General features: G+C 40.6%; 2 protein-coding genes across 3 annotated transcripts in view; both read left to right on the forward strand.

The window, feature by feature from the left end:
* Positions 1–19,654, forward strand: part of LOC112432912 (protein NLRC3-like) — a 414,611-nt gene that overhangs the window by 367,677 nt on the left and 27,280 nt on the right. The gene's annotated exons all lie outside the window — the stretch shown is intronic.
* LOC143416012 (uncharacterized) lies at positions 4,666–19,378 on the forward strand. Of its 2 annotated transcripts, XM_076881370.1 has the most exons (4): positions 4,666–4,778; positions 8,894–8,999; positions 17,322–17,918; positions 18,244–19,378. In XM_076881370.1, the coding sequence occupies exons 2-4, from the start codon at positions 8,982–8,984 to the stop codon at positions 18,934–18,936; spliced, it is 1,308 nt and encodes a 435-aa protein (XP_076737485.1). In that variant the 5' UTR covers positions 4,666–4,778; positions 8,894–8,981; the 3' UTR covers positions 18,937–19,378. The 2 variants fall into 2 exon arrangements, with proteins under 2 accessions (XP_076737485.1, XP_076737486.1); XM_076881371.1 differs by lacking the exon at positions 4,666–4,778 and having other exon boundaries at positions 8,842–8,999.

Raw genomic sequence — 19,654 nt, forward strand, 5'->3', positions numbered from 1 at the left:
ACTGATCTGTGAGTGATGATAATTTGTGCACCAATTCCTCTGACATCGTCTTATTAATTGTTAGCTTACTATGCAAACATAACAAGTGAAATCTCCCGCAGCTTAAACATGTGAGAGGTTGATCGCGCAGATAATCACTGAGCGTTATGTGTGTGTGTGTGTGTGTGTGTGTAAAAGCAGCAGGATATATATTTTAGTTCTGCTGAGCCAAATAAGACAGGTCAGGGTGAAGAAGTGACAGCCAAAGAAAAGCTTACCACAAAACGGAGAAGTTATGACAAATCAGACTATAAGGCAAAAAGAAAGTGCAGCTTTATGGTTTCATGGACAAAAGAATTTCTGTGGCTGCAATATGACGAGCTAAAAAACAACACGCACAAGGGTTAGGGTTAAATTTAAAAACTGTACTTTTGTGTTAAAATATATATTTATAATTTTAATAAATGACAAATTAAAAAGGCATGAACATTTTTTTGTATCGAAAAAATATCGAACCGTGACACCAAAGTATCGAACCGAACCGTGAATTTTGTGTATCGTTGCACCCCTACTGGAAATGGTTCAAGGCACTGAGCTCCCACATCACATCATGGGCTCAATTCTGTCAACTGTTTAAGACAGTTTTTCTGCCCTCCGACAACCAAGAACGCATCCTGAGAGGAATTTTGGATCGTGTTCAGGCTCAGGACGAGCCGCTCCCAACCTTTGTCGCCCACATGTTGAGTGAGTTTGACAAACTGAAGAGCCCCCCACCTGAAAAAGACAGAATTGACCTAATTAGTAAACATGCTCTCGAAAAATACAGAGTTGCCCTGTATGGCGCTAATGTCACTTCTGTAATGGACCTGCTGCTACGCGCTCATGACCTTCACTCAGTGCTTGGACCACAAAGACCACAGCCTGCTTTATGTAGCAAAGACAACTATAAGCCTGAACCTTACTGCTTCAAATGCTCTCAGCCAGGGTTCACTACACGCACCTGCCCAAACTGTAACACCCAACCTCATTTGCCACAACGAGCCTCGAACACCGCTAGGCATGGCCCAGTCCAGCCATTGCCAGCACCTGGCCCCTCTGACCCTGGCCATGAAAAGGGGGAATTAAGCAGCACCACATCCCAGCCACAATACAGGCAGTCGGGAAACTACGGCGGGGGGGAGGACATTTCACAGAGGCCAACCTTCCCCCAGTTACTAACGGAGCCTCACACGCCCGATTCACTACAGGGTGGACACAGTCTTGGACACTTGGAAGACAATTTTTCACAAGTCCACTGGAATACCCCACTAAGAACGAAAGTGAATTTCAATGCTTCATCTGTGGATGCTACCCTCGACACAGGTGCTTCCCTCTCGGCTGTACGAACAGATCTCATTCAAGTAAATGACTCTTACCCTAGAAACACAAGTGAGTGGAATGGTCCTGCACTTAACCTCGCCAATAATGCTCCCTGTATCCCTGTTGGTGTTATTTGGCTCAATATTGGATTCATGAACAAGAACTTTTACCAGCGTTTTGCCATAATACCAGATTTGTCCTCTCCTTTCATTCTGGGAATGGATTTTATGGCAAGAGCTTCTGTTTCTATTCACATTCCCACTAGAACAGTCTACATTGAGGACATCCCCTGCCCACTCGCAGACAATGAAGAGGACCTTCAAAATGATTACTCACATTCACCTGGAACACTGATGTCTTTGGACTTGGTTCGCTCAGACTTAACAGCCAAACTGTCTGAAGCAAGTCTCTCAGAGAACAACAAGGATGCTTTACTAAATCTGCTCAGCAAGTTTAGCTCCTTGTTTGATGGTCAACTTGGTCGAACGGCTCTCACTGAGCACACCATAGACTGGCAATGCAACACCTGTCAATCTCCCACCCTATCGCACGTCACCTGCTAAGAAACGTGTGATTGAAGAACAAGTGCAACAAATGTTGAAGGACAACATCATTGAACTTTCCACAAGCCCTTGGGCAGCTCCTGTAGTCATTGTAAATAGAGCGGCCACGGAACCAAGGTTTTGTGTGGACTTTCGAGGGCTCAATCAAGTTACCCGAAAAGACTCTTATCCCCTGCCTCGTGTAGATGAGTCTTTGGACTTTCTGGCAAGAGGAAAGTTTGTCTCGACATTGGACTTAGCGCGAGGCTATTGGCAGGTTGCTGTAGCAGAGGACTCGAACCCTAAAACTGCCTTCATCTCTCACTGCGGTCTCTTCCAGTTTCGGGTGCTGCCCTTTGGGCTCTGCAACGCACCTGCAACTTTTCAGAGACTCATGAACTGTGTGCTTGCTGGCCTCATTTACAAAACGTGCGCAGTCTACCTGGATGACATTGTTATCGCCTCACCTACCTTTGAACAGCACTTAGTGGATCTTGAGGAGGTGCTGGGCAGACTCCAGGCTGCTGGCTTGTCATTGAAGCTCAAAAAGTGCCAATTCTGCCTCGATGAATTCACCTTTCTCGGGTACCGCATCACATCATCAGGTGTTAAGCCCGATCCGGACAAAGTAAAGGCGGTTAAGGAGTTTGATACCCCAACCTCAGTGAAACACGTCCGTCAGTTCCTTGGCTTGACTGGCTATTATCGACGCTTCATTCAGAATTATGCCCGCCATGCCGAACCTCTTCACGCCATCACCAGAAAGGACAATGCTTTCCACTGGGACGACAGCTGTCGAAGGGCCATGGACACTTTGAAGGATCATGTCACATCAGCCCCGATCCTGTCATTTCCAGACTTCAACCGTCCCTTTTCCATTCACGCCGATGCATGTGACTTTTAATCATTTTGAAGGTCCTCTTCATTGTCTGCGAGTGGGCAGGGGATGTCCTCAATGTAGACTGTTCTCGTGGGAATGTGAATAGAAACAGAAGCTCTTGCCATAAAATCCATTCCCAGAATGAAAGGAGAGGACAAATCTGGTATTATGGCAAAACGCTGGTAAAAGTTCTTGTTCATGAATCCAATATTGAGCCAAATAACACCAACAGGGATACAGGGAGCATTATTGGCGAGGTTAAGTGCAGGACCATTCCACTCACTTGCGCACCGCCCCCCATGACAGTACAGGTATGACTCCTGCCATGATGCTTTATGGTCGTGAGTTAGACACCCCGCTTGACCTTATCACTCAGCCTTCTACAGCAGGTGTTGATGAACCGGGTGTGCCTTACCCTGAGACTCTGAGAGCCTCCCTGCAGGAAGCTCACGACCACGCCAAAGCAGCTTTGGACTATAGCCATGACAGACAAAAACATTACTATGACTTGAGACATCGACATGCCACGTTTCGTGTTGGTGACCTTGTGAGAGTTAAGACGCACCCCAGGTCAGACGCTCAGTCTAACTTTACTGCTAAACTTGCACCACTGTTTCAGGGACCATTGTGTGTATCTCAGAGACTCAGTGATGTTAATTACAGGCTCACTTGGGTGGACTCCGGTGTGGATGCAGGTGTTTATCATGTTGTGAACATGCAACCGTTCCATACCTAGGACTCTCTCACTTCCAAAGAACATTCTGTTTCATTGCCTGCTGAGAGAGAGACCGCAGAGGGTCTGAACTCTGACTCTCAGGCCCACCCTGGCCCCCCTGCAGACACTGACATTGACTCTGAGCCATTCCCCTTTGATTTACCGGACATTCACTCTTCTTCTGGTGTGGGCGCTGTTCCAGAGAGTGTTTCACCCAGATCTGTCCAGCACCCAGCTGCTGGTGGACATTACAATCTCAGGCCCAGACGTTGCCCCAGAGTTACGTCTGGCTGGAGCAACAAAAGATGGACTAATGATTTTCACACAACCAGGCTTGATCTGAAGTGAAATGTTTTGGTTAAACCTGTTTGATGCTGTCTTGTTGCATTGCTACTTTGAGTCATGATATGTAGATGTTTCAGTTTGCTCTACTTAATCCAGTTTTATGGCTCTTTCGTGGGTTAAGGTTCATTCTTGGCATTTACTTAGAAAAAAAAGAACAAAAGAAAAAAGTGAAAAAAACTAAGAAAACTGATTTTCCACTGTACATATTCGTCTTATTTTCACCAATTTCATTTTTAAATGGTCTTTTGCCCTGTGTGTGTGCACCAATCTTAGTTGTAACCTCTATGTATAGGGTACTGTTAGGTGTGGTGTGTGCTTTTTCAGCTGTGTACGGCTGAGGACAGCCTTTTTCTCACCAGGGGGGGACTATGTAATAGTTGCTATTGTAATGCAGTGTATCACCACATGGCGGCGCCTCCTGTCTCACGACTGGTGTCACCCCCTTTTTGTTCTTCTTCGCACTCCTCCTGTAATGGATGCTCCCGTGTGTACGCGGACTAGTGTGCTCTTTAGTAATGTGTGGTAGAGGTAGCACTTTTATTTTTGATATTGTAAATAAATGAGTACTTTTTGGAAAGTCAGAAGCTGTTGCTCATTCGCTATCCACCTGCACACCTCCGCGGCTGGCTTCATCTCCACTGCACGTTACAATATGTTGATTTTTTTCGCCTACTCATATCATAATTTTTTTACTCCTGGTTCTGTATGTTCATGTTCTGTTCTTTTGTAAACTTCATCTGTTTGTATGTTGTATACTCATTGTGTTTCAATAAAGTTCGATTTAAAAAAAGGTACGTTCTAAACGAAGCTTCAGACGTCACTGATCACGTGGCTCTGGCCAAACGAATCAAGCCTCGACACGGTGCTTCTGAAGCAGCGCGTTGATCTTTCTGACACACGCACCGGAGCGTCAGCTTCAAGCGGACCATCACTACGTCTCACATCTAAAGGTGTCAAGGTAACTTTGAACTGAGTTCAGTCAATCTGGAGTTTTTCCAAGTTTTCTGTTGCTCTCTGTGAGAGAAGAGCGTTAAAGGCGGGGCTCTCCAGAGTCCAGCAAAACAGGAAACCACAGCTGGGTGTGTGTGTAAGTGTGCAAACCAATAGAATGCATCGTGGTGGGGGGGGCATCACGGGCATTGGAAAAAAATAAATAAAAGAATCGGTCGTACCCATGCTTCCCCGACGTCATGCCAGCGCATATTGGGAAATTCGTAGGCACCGATCGGTTTTCTATCAGCCATTTGCTGGGAGTAAGGGCGCCCTCCGTTTGCGAGGTGCGCCTGCTGCTGGCGGCACAGGGAGGAGAGGGCGGGGCGGCGGGGAGTCTCTGGCTGGCTGGAGCAGCATCTAATAACCAACTCGCAAAACAAAATAAAAACAACAAACAGATATTATGATACAGACTTATAATCTGCACCCATGTTTTTTCTAAATTCTATAAAGTGAGCGCGAGAGCCCTCGGTGCGCCTGCGCGCTGCTGAAGTCAAAGTAAACTTTATTGTCATCTCCGCTACAGACAGTCCAGGATATAGAGAAACGAGACGACGAGGCTGCAGTTACAGCGGTGCAAGTAAACAAACAATAAATATAAGAAGAGTAAGAAAATAAATCTACACTTTAGGACTCGGGGTAAAGGATCAATAACAATTTAAATTTATAATTTACAGTTTGATGATTTAAAGTCTCACACAACCCGTCAAAAGGGGCGGGGCCGGCTGCTTCCAAGTAGAGCACATTTCATTTATAATGATGTAAATCCAAGCCCATCATGGATTCACGATCTGAATCCTGGGTTGTGTGAAATCCCAGAAATCAACCTTAGACAAAGTGAATCTGTGAACTAAGGTGTAGGTCTGTTAGGTTAATTGTGCTGATCCTCGGGTTGGGGGATTTGTGTTTGTACTGGAGCGCAAAATTCAAACCAATGGAAGATGGACAACAAAAGTTGAAAGCCATCAGGTGCTCAGTTTATGTATTTATTTTTGGCCTACATCAGTAAGAAATGCCACATTATATACACAAAGTTACAGGAATCACCACTCCTGTTATTCATGATGATTTCAGTAACATCACATAATAACATGTAATGTTATTATGTGATGTGCGTACTGTTAATGCTGATGCTGTGGTGAAATTCTCTGCTTCTTTTGTGTATTCTGCATCTATTACGTCAGATTGTCTTACCCCTCATATGGTTGAGAATTTTGCCAATACCCTGTTAACTACATGTTCCTCCATCCTCGACACTGTGGCACCTATTAAAATTAAGCGCCCCAGAACTTACTCACAATGTTGGTTAAGTGACTCTGTTCGCGCTCTACGACGTGCGTGTCGGCGGGATGAGAGAAGGTGGAGGAAAGATAAACTCCAGGCATCTTACGACATCCTACGTACTAGTCGCTTGAAGTTTCAAACTGCTGCCAAAATGGCTAAAGCAGCTTTTCTTTCAAAAATTATCTCTACCAATGGTAACAATCCTCGAATTTTATTTAAAATTTTTAACTCTGTGGTCAACCCCTGCCCCACTATGCCGCTGCCGTGCTCCACGGTTCTTTGCGAACAATTTTTAAATTATTTTTTTAGATAAAGTCTCATCTCTTAAATCTGCTATGACAGGCCCTGCGTTTACCCCTGACTGTTCCTCTTCCTTCTATCAGTTTGAACCCGTTTCACTCCCTACTCTTAAGCGTCTGGTTGAACAACTGAACAATACTAATCTCGTATATAATGTTCTTCCATCTCGTATAGTTAAGGACTGTTTTAGTGCAATTGGACCTAGTATATTGTCCCTTTTGAACTCTTCTTCGCTCTCTGGTTGCGTACCATCAGCCTTTAAACATGCTATAATTCAGCCTCTTCTTAAAAAAAGGAACCTCGATTATAATGATTATGCGAACTATAGGCCGATTTCCAAGCTTCCGTTCTTGGCCAAAATTCTTGAGAAGATAGTGTTGCTTCAACTCCAGGCCTACCTGGATGAGAATAGCATTAATGATAAATTCCAATCGGCCTTCAAACCACATCATAGCACTGAGTCAGCGCTGCTCCGAGTTCTCAATGACCTTCTACTAATGGCTGACAATGGACGCTCCTCGGTCCTAGTGCTATTGGATTTATCGTCGGCTTTCGATATGGTTGATCATAAAATCCTATTGGCGAGACTTGAGCACACTGTAGGCATCAAGGGTGTTGCCTTGGATTGGTTTAAATCATACTTGTCCAATCGGCTCTCCTCGGTTCACTTGGCCACTTCCTCTTCCTTCGCTGTACCTGTCTGTTGTGGTCTCCCTCAGGGATCTGTGTTAGGCCCTACTCTGTTCTCATTGTACATGCTTCCATTAAGCGCTATCTTTGAGAAATATCACATCGCTTTTCATTATTATGCTGATGACATTCAGATCTACTTTGAGTTAAATGATGACCTAGCTTTGTCCTTGAATAGTTTTCGAGAGTGCATGTGTGAGGTCAGACAATGGCTCCTGGCAAATACTCTTATCCTTTATGATAAGAAAACTGAAATTGTGGTCTTTGGCAGTGACGTCCTTCGTGCCAAACTTCGTGATGCTTTTGGTTTTCTCACTAACTCCTTTTCCGACACTGTTAGGAATTTGGGCGTGTTACTTGACAGCTCATTTAAACTTGATAGACAAGTGTCTGCTGTTGTTAGATCCAGTTTATACCAACTCCGCCTTATTTCTAAGGCCAGGCAGTATATCCCGCATAAAGACCTGGAAAAACTCATCCATGTCTTTGTAACTTCGAGGCTGGATTACTGCAATTCACTCTATTTTGGACTCCACTCTGCCTCCTCCATAGTTTACAGACAGTCCAAAATGCTGCTGCACGCATTCTAACCAAAACTAAGAAGTTTGCCCACATTACTCCCGTCCTAGCTGATTTGCACTGGTTTCCTGTGAAATACCGTATCCAATTTAAAATTCTGCTGTTTACTTTTAAAATCACTAATAACACAGCACCGAGCTATCTTAAGGTACTCTTAAGCTTATATGTTCCTGCTAGGGCTTTAAGATCATCCTCACAGTTACTGTTGGTGCAGCCTAGATCTCGGCTGAAGTCTAGAGGTGATCGAGCGTTTGCCCTGGCCGCACCAGAGTTGCGGAACAACCTTCCCATTGGCATTCGGGCGTCTGACTCTATTCAATCTTTTAAATCACGGCTTAAAACGTATTTGTTTAATCTTGCGTTTTCTACCGGTTAAATGCTGGCCTTGTCTGCAGTGATTTATTTTACTAATTTTCCTATCTTGCTTTTTATTTGCGCTGTGTATGTCTTATCCCCATTGTGTGTTGATGGCACAGTTATATTGTGCTATAGCTATGTGCTATAGTTATATTTTTTCTATTGGTGGCTTTTTCCTGTGAACATAATTCTACACTTTTATTTTTATGACTCTGATTATACTTGTGTTAATTTGTTTTATGTTAAGCTCTTTGGCATGCCGTTGGTTTTTAAATGTGCTGTATAAATAAAGATTGTTGTTGTTGTTGTCCTGTAAGCACAGTCTGCCTGTGTCTTTTCTCTGCAAATGAACATTTTCAGCCAATATAGGTAATACATCAACAATGCTGCCGTGGCTAAGTTAGGAATATTTATAATGTCATTTCCAAAACTTGCATATGATCTGCAATTTGTAGCAGATCTACTGACTGTCACACAGCAGCTGGAGCAGTCTCAAATGCAGGTCAGTCCACTGCTGCCCCCTGTGGCCAAGTACCATAGCTACTGCTGGATGAACTCGTGACACATGTGCACCTGTTTCTATGAACACATTGAGTCTGAGTGGCTGCACTTACACTGGTGCATTCAAACATATTGAAAGATGCCAGCAATGTGGATTGTCAAGACTCAAACCAATCCACATTGCTGGCGTTGCATCTTTCAATGGCAGCAATGGCAGGTATCAGCGCTCAAACCTTTTGTGTTTGTTTCCAACAAGTTGCCCACCTCAGGAAACAAAAATGTGTTCTTTTACTTGTCAGATGAACATATGAGACACTTTGACTCTTCAGTGCAGTGTGGAGCCTAACAAAGATCTGTTTTGTGTCCCAGCTGATCAGCAGGAGGAGGAGAGTCTGACGGAGCAGCAGAGGAACATTTTCAGCTACTTGGACTCAGCTCAGCCACTACAGAGGAAACAATGAGCTCAACACAGAAGGTGACAGACAGAGCAGGACCATATGACCAAAGATATTTATCACCATATACATTTGAATATTTGCCATAACGATGTAGCTGACGATATAATTGACACCAGACAAAATACTTTACAGCTGCACAACTTTATTAAAAACCCATCAATGTATTTTCACTGAAACAAGCAGCTGTTGTTTATGTGCATTAAAGTTATATAAAAATGTAACAGTGCAAATGCAAATTGCTCGCTGACAGTTTAACCAAAAGGCGTTTCCAGTGGAAACTGGCCGACACATCCTGAGCATAACCATGTATAATATCCACTAAACTTCAGAAGAGGTTATACAGTCGTGGCCAAAAGGTTTGAGAATTGCATAAATATTGGAACCTGGAGAAGTTGCTGCTTAAGTTTTTATAATAGCATTTTGCCTGCACTCCAGAATGTTATGAGGAGTGATCAGATGAACTGCATCGTCCTTCTTTGCCATGAAAACGAACTTAATCCCCAAAAAGCCTTACCACTGCATTTCATTGCTGTCATCAAAGGACCTGCTGAGACCATTTCAGTGATCGTCTTCTTAACTCAGGTGAGAATGTTGGCGAGCACGAGGCTGGAGATCATCATGGCTGTATCCCGATTCAGGTTCTGCAGCTTTAAAGTCCTCAAGGGCCGCGTACTCAAAGACCGCTAAGGCCGAAGTGCGAGGCTCGTAGGCTCGTGAAATGGGACGTCTAGCCTCCGTCGCGCTGCCCAGGTTGCCTAGCAACCATGATACTAACAGCTGGAAACGTTTCATACAGCTTTGTTTGACAGAAATGAAGGAGAACATATTTAGTTCATTTGTTTCTACATGAGCTCTGTGTGATTTGATGAGTATCTGAGGCTGAGACCACAGGACTGTGAAACATGATTGTTGGGCTTCATTTCTGTGCTGAACAGTCGTTTAAGATTAGCTGTAAATAACAATTAGCTGATGTTGTTCATGAGACTAAAGTCATCTCACTGTGGTAATGTAAATATGATATGGCCAATATTATAGTTATTATATTAATCACTTCACTCACAGACAAGTATCTGTGACAGTGTGTATACAGATGTATCATATATAAGAGACAAATATTGTTCTTTTAATATGTTGGTACAAAATTTGGCTCAGTGCTTACATATATGTGTAAAAAGCAAATGTAGGAGCTGTGATAACTGTGTCTGATAGAATGAAGAGTCGACTGATATATGAAATATTCCTTTATTGGGTGAGAAAATCAGACCATGTCATAACTGCTTTAAGTCACACAGAATAGATATCAGAGCCTTAAACAGGCTGACTTCTGCTAAATGGGTCAAACTGGGCAGAAAGTCTACAAACACATAACATCCTTATAGAATATGATGTAACACTATAGATCAACTTAGCTCAGAATATATAAAGCATATAAACAGTTACAGCAATGTGATGCAACAAACACAGCAGCTACTGATCCAAAATACTCAAAGCTTCATAGAACTGAAACCAACATTTATTTTTAGCTCCATTCTGCTGCTGATACAGACTTTAGGTTTCTGAACATTAAACTTGTTGCTGCCTTTCATAGTGTGTAACTTGAAGGCCCTGAGTACTTTCTCCCACACTGGAAACACTGGGATGATCACATTATTTGAACATTACCTAATAAGACTGATTCAGCACAGACAGTTATGTTAAACTTTCCTAGCAGTCCTTCACAAACAGGGAACAGTCTGTCTATTCTCTCAATCTGTCAGCTGCTGCTGGCTCTTCCTCCTCCTCTTCCTCACACACTGCTGAGTTATTCCTGGTGGATCATCAGGGCTGCAAAGCCTCACAAATGATGTGCAGCAGTGGGTCCCTCAGTCTGTCCTCACTCTGGACACTTGCAGTCGTCACACATGGAAATCAAATGTGTGATAAGCTGCAGGATTCAAGCACAAGTGTAACTTATAAACACATGTTCATACTTTTATTCCACAATCAGAGAGAAAGAAACAGAGAGAGAGTGCAGGACAGACAGACAGGTGACAGTCTCAGGTGTACACACTGCTACACAACAGCACCAGAGAAGCAGGATTTAGTGTTTGTGTTATTACGAGTGTAAACAAGAAGAGTTCCAGATGGTGCAGTGGACACATGTGTGACTGCTGTGATTAAAGCATCTTTCTTTCAGCTTAACGAGTGAACCGTCAGCTCGTTCAAACACACGTTAAAGTGCGTTTGGCTCGACACCACCGAACAGAGGCAGCAATATAACACAGCTCACATTAACAGTGCAGTGGATCCTGCTTGTGCCGTGATGTTCAGGACTGCAAACCGAGCAGCATCACTGACTTTCAGCTTGTTGTGTTTGTGGATATATGACTGACTTTAATTATCCACAAAATCATCACATTCTCTGCCAGATTAAGGTCGACTATTGAACGGCGTATATTTTAAAGGCTTTAAAACCAAGTTAACGCTGAAAGTACAAACATCACTAATGTCACATAACTCTGCCGACAAGGCATAGCTATGGCTATGAAATGCTCTTTGTGTATCACTTCTTCATTATGAAAGATGTCATTAATGCACTAGTAATGTCTCATCTGGAGTATTGTTCAATCATTTGGTCAGCAGCTAATAAGACAGATCTTAACAGACTTCAGTTAGTCCAGAATAAGGCGTCCAGATTAGTGTGAAGATGTTCATACTATACTAATATTGATAAAATGCATAATAACCTTTCTTGGCTTCCTGTACAGGCTAAAATATTCTATGGCTTACTTGTAGTTCTAAAGAAAGCAATTCTGTTAAACACACCACATTTATTCTGCTCAGCTGCAGTATCCAGATGAAATACATCATCATATTACACAGTTTTCAGCAAGCTGCAATTTAGTAAATGCTCGAGTTAAAAGTAACGTTTGTAAAACTGTTACATTTAGAGCAACTTTTAAGTGGAATAAGTTGCCTTAAAAAATTAGAGAATTATTCAAAACTTCAATGAACACTTAAAAGCCGATTTACAGAGCTTTTAGTTGTTGTAAATATTGTAAGACATGATTTGTTTTTGAAATTTGTGTAATGTGCCTCAATGTTATTGATATTATTATTATTATTATTATTGATTGCTTATATTTGAACAATTGTGAAACCTCACTGTGGATGTAAGAGTGAAATTATGTGGATATCTTGAATGCACTTTATTGTGTAATATTTTATGTGAGTATTTGACGGAAGACGAGCAACATCTGTTGTGGAAGCTAACGGGGTTCCTTTAGAATAAACAAACATAGGATTTATTATCACTGAATAATTCTGTATAAATCTATACAAATTATAGAAATATGTAATAGGAAACAACAAAATAATCTAAACTAGAAAAATTTGCATTTCCTGCGAAAATGCAGTGTGGATGCCTTAACGGCTGAAGATATCTGCTGAAAAAAGCTGAAAAAGTTGAAACAAAAAAAAAAAAAAAAAAAAGATGCCCTGAGCAGGATTCGAACCTGGCCCTCCTGATCAAAGGGCAGCTATTTAGCTCACTGAGCCAAACACTTTCTCACAAAGAAAAGGTGGAGAGATTGACAATTGTGCTAGCAGAATTTGGGCAAAAAAAAAAAGGGGTGAAAATTCTGCTGAAAAGAGTTCCATCAGCAGAATTTCTGCTGAAAAGAGGTGAATGAGCAGAATTCTGCTGAAAAGAGTTTTTTTCTGAAAACAGCAGAAAAAACTGATAATTTTGCTGAAAAGAGTTGAATGAGCAGAATTCTGCTGAAAAGAGGTTTTTGCTGAAAAAGAGCTGATAAAGTTTGGATTTGTGCTGAAAAGGGGTTAAAAAAACTGAAAATTTTGCTGAAAAGGGGTGAATAAAATGAAATTTGTGTTGAAAAGAGTTTAAAAAAAGTTTAACTGTTAAGTGAAAGAAATGTTGCCATAAGCTGGATTTGAACCCAGGCCTCCCAGTCTGAGAACAGATGCTTATCTCACTGAGGTAAAGCACAGCTCAGCCCATCATGCAAAATCAGTGACCACATTGATAATATGTACCATTCATTTCAATGGTCAAAAGTCATAACACACATCAGCAGAAATAGCAGAATTTTTTAAAGTTTAAACATAGCATTTCTGCTAAAACTTAGTATTTATACTAAATAATATTTTTTTCCTGCCAAATCATAGCATTTGTGCTGGAACACAGAAAGTTCCACCAAATCATACAATTTGTACTAAAACATTATTTATGATTTAGCAGAAACATTGGGACTTGGTAGAAATACTATGATTTACATGAAATACTTTGACTTAGCAGAAGTACTACAATCTAGGAAAAAAGTACTAAAGCATAGCAGAAATTCTATCATTGAGCAGAATTACTAGGATTTAGAAGAAATACTAAGATTTGGCACAAACACTGATGTGGCTCAAGAACCTTTATTGTGCAGTTATACTATGATTTGGAAGAAATACTATACTTTGGCACAAATACTATGATTTGGAAGAAATACTATGTTTTAGCACAAATACTATGATTTGGCTCAAATACTATAACTATCCTCGGTCAGAAGGAGAGGCTGACATCCAGGGATTAGATTACCACAGGTGGAGTTTATTGCGGTCAGATGGATGGTACAGGGAGGTATGGCATACAGTAGGAGGATGTGGAGAGGTGATATGGTGTGGTTTCTATGATTAAGAACAGGGTATGCATTACAACATGCATACAGATTAAAGATTAAGAAAACTGGTAACAAATTCCTCCACTACAAATCAGTCTGATGCCACTTTTTACAGGGTTCCCGTTTAGTAAGGCACTACCCAAAAGGCGCCACAAGAGGGCACTCCAACACAAGAGATGACCTATTTACACTGATGCACTTAGTAAACAGCCCCTACTTAGCCACTACATAATACAGTGATATTACAGTATACAAATTCACACGAATACTATGATTTGGCAGAAATACTATGACTGAGTAGTAATACTATAACATAACAGATTTCCTAAAAAAAAACTATGAAATTGCATTAATTCTATGACTTGGCAGAGATACTACGTTTTAGCACAAATACTATAACAACGCAGAAATACTATGACTTAGTAGTAATACTATAACATAACAGTTCAATGTTCTTGCACAAATACCACAATATGGCAGAAATACTATGTTTTAGCAAAAATACTGTGATTTGGTGTAAATACTACGATTTGGCACACATACTATATTCCGCAGATACACTATAACATAACAGATATTCTACGACTTAGTAGTAATACTATAACATAACAGAATTATTAATTGGGCACAAATACCACGATTTGGCAAAAATACTATGATTGGGTACAAATACTATGATTTGGCAATAATACTGCATTTTAACACAACTACTGAGATTTGATTGAAATACTATGATTTAGAAGAAATACTATTACTCCATACAAATACGATGCTTTGGGACAAATACTATGTTTTGGTTCCAATACTATGATGTTCAACAAATACTATGATTTGGCACAAGTACTATGATTTAGTACAAATACTATGATTTGGCAGAAATACTATGCCTTAGTAGTAATACTATGACATAAAAGATATACTATGGTTTTGCAGACATACTATGATTTTGCACAAATACCATGATTTGGCACAAATGCTATGATTTAGCAGAAATACTATGATTGGGTACAAATACTATGATTTGGCAATAATACTGCGTTTTAACAACAACTACTGAGATTTGATTGAAATACTATGATTTAGAAGAAATACTATGACTCCATACAAATACGATGCTTTGGCACAAATACTGTGATTTGGCAGAAATACTATGACTTAGTAGAAATACTATAACATAACAGATTTCCTAAAAAAAACTATGAAATTGCAGTAATTCTATGACTTGGCAGAGATACTACGTTTTAGTACAAATACTATAACAATGCAGAAATACTATGACTTAGTAGTAATACTATAACATAACAGTTCAATGTTCTTGCACAAATACCACAATATGGCAGAAATACTATGTTTTACCACAAATACTGCGATTTGGCACACATACTATGATTTGGCAGAAATACTATGCCTTAGTAGTAATACTATAACATAAGAGATATACTATGGTTTTGCAGACATACTATGTTTTTGCACAAATACCATGATTTGGCACAAATGCTATGATTTAGCAGAAATACTATGATTGGGTATAAATACTATGATTTGGCAGGAATACTCTGGTTTAGCAGAAATACTCTGATTTAGCAGAAGTACTATCTTTTGGTAGAAATTCCTGCTAAAAGGTACTATTTCTGCGTTTTAGCAGAAATACTGTAATTTGGCATAAATACTATAATTTGAGATAAATACTATGATTTGGCACATATAATATATTCAGCACATATATTATAAAATAACAGAAATATTTGGCCCCAAAACCATGATTTTGCACAAATACCATGATTTTGCAAAAATACTATGAATTGGCAGAAATACTATGATTTAGCAGAAATACTATGATTTGGCAAAAGTACTTAGATGTAGTAGAAGTACTTTGCTTTAGCAGAAATACTATGATTGAGGAGTAATACCTAAACATAGGAGAAATATTGATACACAGACACACATACACAGACAGTAAAGGGAACAGGAGCTGTGGAGAGTCTGGGCTTGGTATATGTAGGTCAGTTAAATTAGCTGCACCTGCTGTAGTCAGCCCTTACACACACAGACACAGAGAGAGGTGTGAGTTTTCTTCAGTGTATTTCTGACATTCAGGATTCCCCTCGAACAAATGGCCATAATTTCCTAACCGTAGAGGCTAGAACGGTCATTCAGGCATCGTTTTATTCAGAAGAGATGGGGGAATCTTCAGGTCTTCATAATTCAGAGATAAAACATAAATTCTTAAAGATATATGACTTGTAATACACTGTAACTGAGTAGAGGCGAAGCAAAAACTGCCTTGACTTGCGCTCAAACAACCTTTGGTAACTCTAATGGAGCATCAAAATCATTCTTTCACCGTAAGAAACAGCATTCTTTGGTGAACAGTCATGGAAATTTTCAGGGCTCTGTGGAAATCCATCAAAAAGATATGACGAGAGAAAAAAGTGGTTCATTTCCAGAGATTGAAATCTGATGAAATCTGAGCGAGGGACAAATTTCCTACCCTCAAACAAGTCCAACTCATTTCAGAACGGTAATAGGTGAGAAAGAAATTCTTGAATTGTGAGCGTCAGGAGTGTCTGAACATATACGGGGACAAGCCTCATGTCTTAACTTCGCTTCGTTAAGGAGATATGACAATTTGAAAATGCCTCTCATTAGAGAAATCCAGCGGTGATTTTGAACAAACTCTCCATTGAGTTTATATGGAGAGTTTTCTGACTTTGTGTTACTCTGAGGAGATTTGCAAAATATCTATGAGTCCCACAACAATGATAGTGACATTTTCTGAAAGCCAGCAAAAATACCTACGTTTTGATGTATAATTTGTGGGGCTTGAGTGGAAATTGAGCGAGTAGCAAGAAGTTGTTTGGACATGAAGAGAAAATTCAAACAGTTTCACTGTCCCCTCTGAGTTAATTGCATAGCAACCATAGCAACGCATGTATTTTCTGAAAAATCACAATTTTGCAACTGAAAACTCAAAGAGGGATAAGATTAAAACGGTAGAAGATCTGAAAAAGCTGAATCATACAGGAATAGCCAAATCATTTGAGAACATTTTAAAGTTTGAATGAAGTTTCTAGGTGAAAGTATGAGGCAGTAGTTAAGTTTCAAAGACAAGAAAGTTTTAGCAGAATTGTGGAAGTTTCCCATTCATTTCAATGGGACAAATTAAAGGAAAAAAGTGTAATATTTTAAAAAGTATAATAGTAATAAACACCAAAAGTCATAGCCGGCATTAGCAGAAAGAGCAGAACAGTTTAGAGTTTGAACGGTGAAAATAGCACAAAAATTGTGGAAGTAGATCCACGGCAAAAAGTGTACGGAAACACCCGGAATAATAATAAAGAAGAAAGAGAAACAGGGCCTGTTAAGGCATCCACACAATTATAAAATAATGTGTGTGTGTGTGTGTGTGTGTGTGTGTGTGTGTGTGTGTGTGTGTGTGTACAATCAGGAGGGATGGGCATGATTTTAGTGCTTGAACAGTCATGAATTATCTTTAACAGCAGGTTGGATGTAATGTGTTAGAACTACCAGCAGGTGGGGATAAGAGACCTTTAAGGTGTTTGGTGCCACGCTCCACCTTCAGGTTTAAAACTAGTGTTAATGGAGTTTGAAGGTTGAGTTTGTTCCACGACTGCATTTCACTCACTGCCTCTGTTTGTATCTCTGTCACTGCAGGACCAACATGGAGCCAGAAGTCAGCGCTCTCAGGAGGCCGACAAACCTCACAGAAGAAAGGGAGAGAAAAAACACACCTGTGACGAGTGTGGGAAGGGTTTTACTGTGAGGGCTTCACTAAAACAGCATCAGGTCATCCACACTGGAGAGAGACCGTTCAGCTGTGACTTGTGTGGAAAGTCTTTTTCCTTGAAGGGTTCCCTAAAAAAACACCAACTCATCCACAGTGGAGTTAAAGTATACAGCTGTGATCAGTGTGGCAGAGCTTTTACTCACAGTAGCCACTTACAGAGGCATCTAGTTACCCACTCTGGAATTAAGGCATACAGCTGTGACATCTGTGGAAAAACTTTCAGCCAGAGAGGGTACCGAAATACACACCTACGCATTCACACCAGACATGATGTGTACTGCTGTGAACAGTGTGGCAAATACTTTACAACAGACGCACACTTACAACAGCACATGTTTACCCACACTGAGGAGAGGCCTTATCAATGTGACCTGTGTGAGAAGACTTTTAAATCTCCACATCACCTGAGACAACACCAACAGATCCACACCAGAAAGAGAGTCTACAAGTGCAGCTACTGTGAGGTATGTATTTATATTGTTATCTTGTCATTTTAGCCTGACTGTTTGGAACAACTCTGCTCATTAAACTGTGTTAGCATGTTAGAAATTCTACTGCATGGAAAAGCAGCTCTGAGTGATTATTCAGATTTTCCTTTCAGTTATGATTTTAGTATTACTGTAGTATTATGGTGGTAGTATTGTAGTTATTGCAGCCCAGTAAACTGAGTGTGTTAACTGAAACAGTCAAATGTAGTTGGACGTCTGCAGAGATGCTCTTTATTTCAGGCGACGTTCAGGATACAAATGTTGAAGGACTGACTTACACTGTCTTTGTGTCTTTGTTTAGAAGCAGAGCGACAAAGATGGATCCAGTTCTCAACCCTGTCATCACTGTGGTGGTGGGAAAGACTTTCATTGTGACCTCTGTGGAAAAACTTTCAGTTGGCAAGCTGCCCTTAAAACACATCAACGTAGACACACTGGAGACAAACTGAAATACTGCAAAGAATGTGGGAGAAGCTTCACCACACCAAGAGATTTAAAACAACATGAACTGATTCACAGTGGGGTTAAAAAGCACCTCTGTGATCAGTGTGGGTCATCCTTCACCACTGAAAGTCAGCTTAAATCACACAAACGAGTCCACACAGGAGAGAAACCACACAAGTGCAGACACTGTGAGAGAAGCTTCTCACAGTCAGGTAATCGTAACATTCATGAACGTGCACACATGGAAGGAAACTACAGCTGTGACCAGTGTGACAAGAGCTTCAGGAATCTCAGTTCATACTCTGCACACAAACGATCCCACGTTACTAATAAACTGTTTCACTGTTACCAATGTGCCCAAACATTCACCTCATTGTCTGCTCTGTGCAAACATCAGCGCGATCACTCAGGGCTGAAATCACTCCCATCACTGGATCACAGTGAATCTGAAGACACAGAAAAATCCTCTGGTTTCTGTGTCAGACTCAAAAAGTTTGAGATCAGGCTCCACAGAGTTCAGATAGAATCATTTAAACTTGTGTTGAACTGAACTGGTTGCTGGGCTGAACTTCTACATAATACAGATCTACATGGGATCTTCTTTTCTGTTGTTTTACTGGGTCAGTTTTGTCCTTTTTTCTCTGTCCTGGTTTTGCTCGTCTGTAAATGATTGAAACTCAGTCAAATAGTTCATTGTTCTCCAGCAAAACGTTTTGGAAACTCATGTTTAACCTTTAAAACTCTGACATGTTTTAGCACACAAGGCTTCATCGGGGAGTTCACTCATGATTGGACCATGAGAACAAAGGTTTTTAGTTCTTTCAAAGAGAGTCTTGGAGATGTTTGATGTTTCTGTTTTTCTGAAACCACCTGAAAGAAAAACTATTTTTCTTGCTTTATGTAGTGTGGAAGTTTTTAATGTTTCTTCATCTGTGATGTTCTTGAATGTGTTCACGTGAAGATGGTACAAATAAACTGTCCTTTCAGCTTTAGCTCCTAATTTATTCATTATTTATGGATGTAGCACAGCAGCCGTCTCTTGATTAACACATGGAGGGCTCGGGATCTGATGGTGTCGTCTCCCTAATTTGCCCACTCAGTAAATCTCACTCATGGCCAAGAAATTGAAATAAACCTTGTTTCCCTGCTGGATAGTGATCCACTGTAACTCTGCTCCTCCTTCCTGTTTAGGATTTCTGTGGCTGAAGTAAAATTCCCTCCATCCATCACTTATCCCAGCTAACCCAAAGTGAAATAAAGTTTTGCTG

Source organism: Maylandia zebra, unplaced genomic scaffold (genome assembly GCF_041146795.1).
Source record: "Maylandia zebra isolate NMK-2024a unplaced genomic scaffold, Mzebra_GT3a scaffold11, whole genome shotgun sequence".
NCBI lineage: Eukaryota > Metazoa > Chordata > Actinopteri > Cichliformes > Cichlidae > Maylandia > Maylandia zebra.